Source organism: Saccostrea echinata, unplaced genomic scaffold, assembly GCF_033153115.1.
Source record: "Saccostrea echinata isolate AGI-Se365-2 ecotype Australia unplaced genomic scaffold, CSIRO_AGI_Sech_v1 ptg000033l, whole genome shotgun sequence".
In the NCBI taxonomy this organism is placed as follows: Eukaryota; Metazoa; Mollusca; class Bivalvia; order Ostreida; family Ostreidae; genus Saccostrea; species Saccostrea echinata.
Genome location: NW_026889782.1, coordinates 3,029,554 through 3,035,576, shown reverse-complemented (window position 1 = coordinate 3,035,576; position 6,023 = coordinate 3,029,554). Strand labels below are relative to the sequence as shown.

The 6,023-nt window shown below is 46.4% G+C and overlaps 1 protein-coding gene across 1 annotated transcript; it reads left to right on the top strand.

Annotated features, from left to right (window-relative positions):
• Positions 1–3,174: 3,174 nt before the first annotated feature.
• Positions 3,175–3,789, top strand: LOC133199278 (uncharacterized protein K02A2.6-like). Its single transcript, XM_061335110.1, has one exon. The coding sequence runs from the start codon at positions 3,175–3,177 to the stop codon at positions 3,787–3,789; it is 615 nt and encodes a 204-aa protein (XP_061191094.1).
• Positions 3,790–6,023: the final 2,234 nt, after the last annotated feature.

The following is a 6,023-nucleotide window of genomic DNA, read 5'->3' as shown; positions in this document are numbered from 1 at the left end:
GTAGCCCAACTCGTAGACCTATGAGGGGGAAATCAGCGAGTCAAGGCCGCTCAAAGAGTTCAGGGACAGTAGTTTTTAATGAATGCAAAAAACCGGAACACATACGGCGGAATTGTTCGCGTAGGAGTAACCCAGAGTCCCTGTGCTCGTGTCTGAAAAAATCTGCCGAGACTAGGTCTAGGGAGCATTCGTCTAGTGCTAATAGGGTGACCTTTTCTGATACTCCAAATGTCAAGGCCACTTATGTGATTCCCTCTATAAGGTCAGGTAGTCAAAGTATAGGCTCAGGTGCGTGGCGAATCCTATACAGATAGGTGGCCAGCAAATTAAGGCGACTATTGAAACTGCAGCTGACATCACGATAATCTCGGGGGAGGTGTACAAGTCATTGAGGCCGCAGCCCGATATTGTTAGGGACCCTAATGTCAGGCTCGCAGGCGAGGGGGCTGGTATGACCGCCCAGTACCTCGGACGTTTAAATCTTCGCATCGGGGATTATGATTTTGCTCACCCGATTTATGTTGGCCCCTTACAAGACGAATTGCTTTTGGGAATTGACTTCCTGTGTGCACACGGCGCAGAAGTTTCCTGTGAAGCCGGTACATTAAGGGTCAAGGGCATTGATACGATTTTCGCCCTGAGTGCTGATGAGACAGTGCCAGTACTCGATGCGGTGTCAGTCCGCAGAGTGCGGGTCCCTCCGCACTCAGTTACCGAGTGCACCCTTAGTTCCGATATGCCAGAATTTATACTGGAACCAGTCAGTATATTTCCGCCTGGTATAGTAGCTTCGCGGACATACAATGCCGCAGGAAATAAGGCCAAGCTATGTATCCTAAACCTGACCGACAGAAGTCATATAATCAAGACTGGTACTACAGTAAGGGAAGCTGCTCCTGCTATGTCTGTTAAGGGTACCGATCCCACAGTGCGCCGCATGTCAGCGGAGGGGGAGACTAGTTATAAACACACAGCCCCACTCCTAGATCAGTTAGGGAAGAGTGTGCCTGTGGAGGTGAAATCTCAAGCTGTAGAGCTAGTTGAAAATTTTGCTGATGTCTTTGCTGTAGATGACCTTGACCTCGGAAGCTTTTCCGAGATGGAGCATCGTATAGATACCGGCGATGCACTTCCCGTTAAACAGCGGATGGGCCGCACTCCTGCTGTGTTCCAGGGGGAGGAAGAGGGTCATCTAGACAAAATGTTAGAGGCCGGAGTTATCCAGCCATCTTCTTCAGACTGGGTGTCTGCCCCGGTCCTAGTAAGGAAGAAGGATGGTAGTGTCCGCTGGTGCGTGGACTACAGAGCCCTGAATAAGGTAACAGTCAAGGACACGTACCCCCTACCGCTCATCGAAGAGTGCATGGACACGCAAGCGGGAAACCGCTGTTTTTCTAAACCGGATGCCAATGCAGCCTATTGGCAAATTAAAATAGCTCCGGAAGACCGGAAAAAGACAGCCTTTATTACCAAATACGGACTATTTGAATTCACAAGAATGGGGTTCGGTCTCTGCAATGCCCCCGCGACCTTCGCTAGGGCCATCAATCTGGTATTGCACAGACTTCACTGGAAAATTGCATTAGCTTTTCTCGACGATGTATTAGTATTGGGGGCTTCAGCACACGCTTACCTTGATAACCCGAGACCAGTGTTTGAGCGATTCCGAGCATATGGTCTTAAGTTTAAGCCTCGGAAGTGCGAGTTATATAAAACTAAAGTTGAGTTCCTTGGTAGAACCGTGAGCGAGCACGGAGTCGAGATGGGGGATCAGTACATTGAGACAGTACGTGACTGGCCTGTTCCTTGCGACGTGAAGGGCGTTGAGCGTTTCTTAGATTTCGCCAACTATCACCGTAGTTTCATTCCCCATTTCTCGAGAATTGCGGCTCCGCTGTACGCCGTTACCGGAAAGAGTGGTTTCCGATGGGGGGCTGAACAACAAAGTGCCTTCGGGGAACTCGTCCAATTAATGACCAACCCCCCAGTACTTGCTATTCCGAATAGTACAGGTCACTTCATTCTGGATACTGACGCCTCGGATCATGCCGTAGGCGGGGAACTTAGCCAGGTCAAGAATGGAAGAGAGAGAACCTTTGGGTATGGCAGCGCAGTGCTGTCATCTGAGCAGCGCTGGTATTGCACTACTAGAAAGGAGTTATTGGCGGTAATTAAGTTCACTAGACAATTCCGCCATTACATGCTGGGCAGAGAGTTCACAGTCCGGACAGACCACCATAGCCTGGTCTGGCTGATGAACTTTAAGCATCCACAGAATCAGATTGCTCGCTGGTTAGAAGAGCTGAGCCAGTACAATATGCGGAATAGTCCATCGCCCAGGCAAGAATCATACCGATGCGCTGTCCAGAGACATACCAGACACATGCCAGAGTTACTTTACTAAAATCAGAGTCGAACGCCTTTGACAGTGGAGACTCAGTCCACTGAGGGGGGTAATTATAAGATGTTAGATCCTACTCTCCGTCAGGCTATTGTGACAAGTACTTAGGAAGATGTTCCATTGGCAGCAGGTGCCCCTGAACTTCCGAGTTTTGAAATCGCTGTCAATGGGGTGTCGAGTTTAAGTCCCGAGATTGAAAGCCTCAAGATTGTCAAGTATAACAGGGTGACACTGCGGGAATTTCCCTATCATCTTACAGTCCCGCAGATATGGCTCATAAACAGAAATCAGATCAGGCCATAGTTTACCTGAGACAGCACTTAGGGTCTGCAAGTTTACCTACCTAAAGTGACATGATTATTTGTAGTCTGGAAGAGAAATGTTTTCTTCTGGAGAGAGACTGTTTTACACTGGACGAGACGGGTGTTATTTGGCGAGAACCGGAAGACTCGGATATGCCTCGTGGATTGTTAGTTCCGAAGTCTTAGGTCCGAGGTCAAGCACTTATGTCATGACATTCCGTCGTCCGGTCACCAGGGTATACAAAGAACTAAAGAGAGACTTAAACAACAGTTCTATTGGTGGCGGATGGTCAAGGATATTAAGTTATATGTCAGGACATGAGACATTTGTGCCCGGAATAAGAGGGGTTCTTTGTCGAATAAATCGGAAATGAAAAGCTACCAGGCCGGAAGTCCGATAGAGAGAGTGCACTTATAGACTTCCTTGGGCCGCTACCCCGAACAGATATCGGAAATGAATATATACTCATGATGGAAGATAACTTTACCAAGTGGGTTGAGTGCATTCCGCTCCCGTCTCAAACAGCGGAGGTCACGGCCAGGTCAGCCATCAATGATTTCTTTTCGCGATTTGGCTATCCCTATGAAATTTTTACAGATCAGGGCCGTAATTTTGAAAGTGAGCTTTTCTGTAAAATCTGTACAATGTTGGGTATTCATAAGGCCCGGACCACGCCATACAGACCTTCCGGGAATGGCCAAGTAGAATGGTACAACCGCACCTTAATGGATGCGGTCCGCTGCTACATTGATGGTCAGCCCAAGACATGCGATAGGTTTTTGGGTCCACTGGCTGGGGCATTGCGGTCGGCGGTAAATCGCCACACCGGATATACTCCAAATCGTCTAATGCTGTGTAGAGAAGTTAACATACCAGCAACCTTGATGTTTTTTCCACCCCCTTCGGAGTCTTTTCAAAATGGGGAGGAGGGTGAGGTTGACAGGTATGTACGTGATCTAGAACAGAACGTGCAGAGCGCGCATGACATTGCCCGCAAGAAACTGAAGGTCGCGCAAAAGGCAATGAAAAGGTCGCACGACATTGAGATCCGTACCCACAAGTTCAAGGTCGGAGATTTGGTGTAGTGGCGCCGCAATGCGGGAAAGAAAGTCGAACCTATGTTGAAAGGTCCAGGTATCATTACTGAAGCCAAATCTGACACCGTATTTGTTGTCAAGTCTCGGAGGGAAGTCAAGGTCATGCACCATGACAAGTTAAAAATGTGCGAGTCGAGACAACTCCCGAAATGGCTAGTATCATATAAAAGTAGGTTGTCTGGAAAATCCGCAGTCCGAGACCGAGTTAGTTCTCCCATGAGTGATGTAGCTCAGCCGCTGGGGGCCCTAGGTTCAGGGGTAAGTCCTGGGGACCCGGGAGTCAGGAAAAAACAAGAGTAGATCCACAGCCAGTGGAAACAGAAGGTCCATATCTGGGTACCCGGAAACGGGTAAGGGAAAGGTCAGAACAACCAGATAAACCCAAACGACCTAGAGTCACTAAGGGGGCTAAGACCAGACAGTATTGTTTATGCTTACAATCCAACCCTAAAGGTTTGATGGTTCAGTGCGACAGTTGCCGGGACTGGTTTCTTCCCAGGTGTGTGGGTATAGGTGAGGATTATGCTAAATCAGTACCTCAATATGCTTGCCCCGAATGCAGTCCCGTCAATGTTAGCAATCGATAGGTTAGGATTCCGCAAGGGTGCGGAAGCATGTGCTGGCGTGATTGTATATATGTTTGTTCTTACTGCTAGGGAAGCAGATCTTTTTAATTATACTGGGATATTGCCCTGATCTTATGATTTATTTACCCCCTATGTTCCAGGGACGATGTATTGGAGCCAGTTCCTGGATAGGTCGTTCGCTCCGTCGCGGACGTTATATCACGATAGATATCATGTCTGTCCTGGGCTCGGATGTCCGGATCCGGAAGTGCCGACCGAAGATGCACCGGAGGACCACCTGATGAGGGAGACAACGATGGACCCAGTGGTAGACCCGAGCGGACTCGGAAGAGGGATGCCCAGGACCAGACTGACGTGATGTATCCTGTGAACTGTGATATTATAAACTGTTAATTTTTATTTTATAATTTTATAATGGACATTAATATGTAATTGTTATTAATGTGTAAGACCCTGCTAGGATTTAATTGTTTTATTTTATGTACATTGTATTTTGTCCCATTGTAACGGGCTGAGACGCCCTTTTTCAAAATGGGGAGGAATGTAGTGGTCTAGGAGGTGCTGGGTACAGATTGCCCTGCTACCTCCGACCACGTGGTACACGACACGCACCTGCCGTGACGTGTACATGTACCTATCCTCGCTCTCTTTTTCTGTTATCTGCTGCAGGGTACAGACGTGTTTCTGTCAGCTCCGTCATTATTGTATTTGTACATTTATATAGTACATTGTATATAGCACGCACTGATAAATCGCGGATAAATTCTATCATAGTATTTTCTCTGTTCCGCCATCAACATACATAAGTAGTATATAGTAGAGAGGAAACGCTATACAATGTTTATTGAATCGAAAGAAATGGTATGCAGTTATATCTTTGAGCTTACCGTAAACTTCCAATTCACACAGCTCATTGAAAGCATACGCAGAGTAGTAACTAGGATACGTCACACCCGATCTCCGTTCATTGTAATATATCACATATCGTCCATAAAGAGAACAGTTTATCCTCTGGTCCTCTACAGGTGTACCACTCACAGTCTGTATCTCATGGAAACAAAGATGACCGTCGAGTTTTGAGGTCGTGTTCGAAATGTAGAGGAAAAATCCAGCAAATCTAGTAGTGTAAACACTTGGAACTAAAATAAAATGAATCGAACAATTGGGAAGGAACCTACATAAATGATTCATTGTTTTATGTTACAGTATCTTTCTAATATGTGACATCACCAAGTGAACATTAATGGTCTAAATTTTGACTTTAACTCGCCTCTCTGGACCACCATGCAATGGGGCTTTTTTATAGTGTCAACGCATACCGGGGCCTGGATTCTTCAGATCTCGTCCGAAAAACCAACTAAGCCTCAAAGTGCCAAGCACTAGGCAAAAGCCCAGTGCTACGTATTTCTGCATACGCCTACCAATAGAGGTGATGGTCGATATATACGAAAATCATTTATATTCTGAAGGAAAACAACTGCTTCCAGATTTTATATTCCTATTTATATATATTTAAAATTATAAAACATCGTTCAACTTCTAAGTAGTTGCGGTCTTAAAGAAGAAAAGTTTGAGATTAATTTACACTTGACCTGAACATGATTTACTTTTCATGCAGTGGTAAGAGCGTTTGCT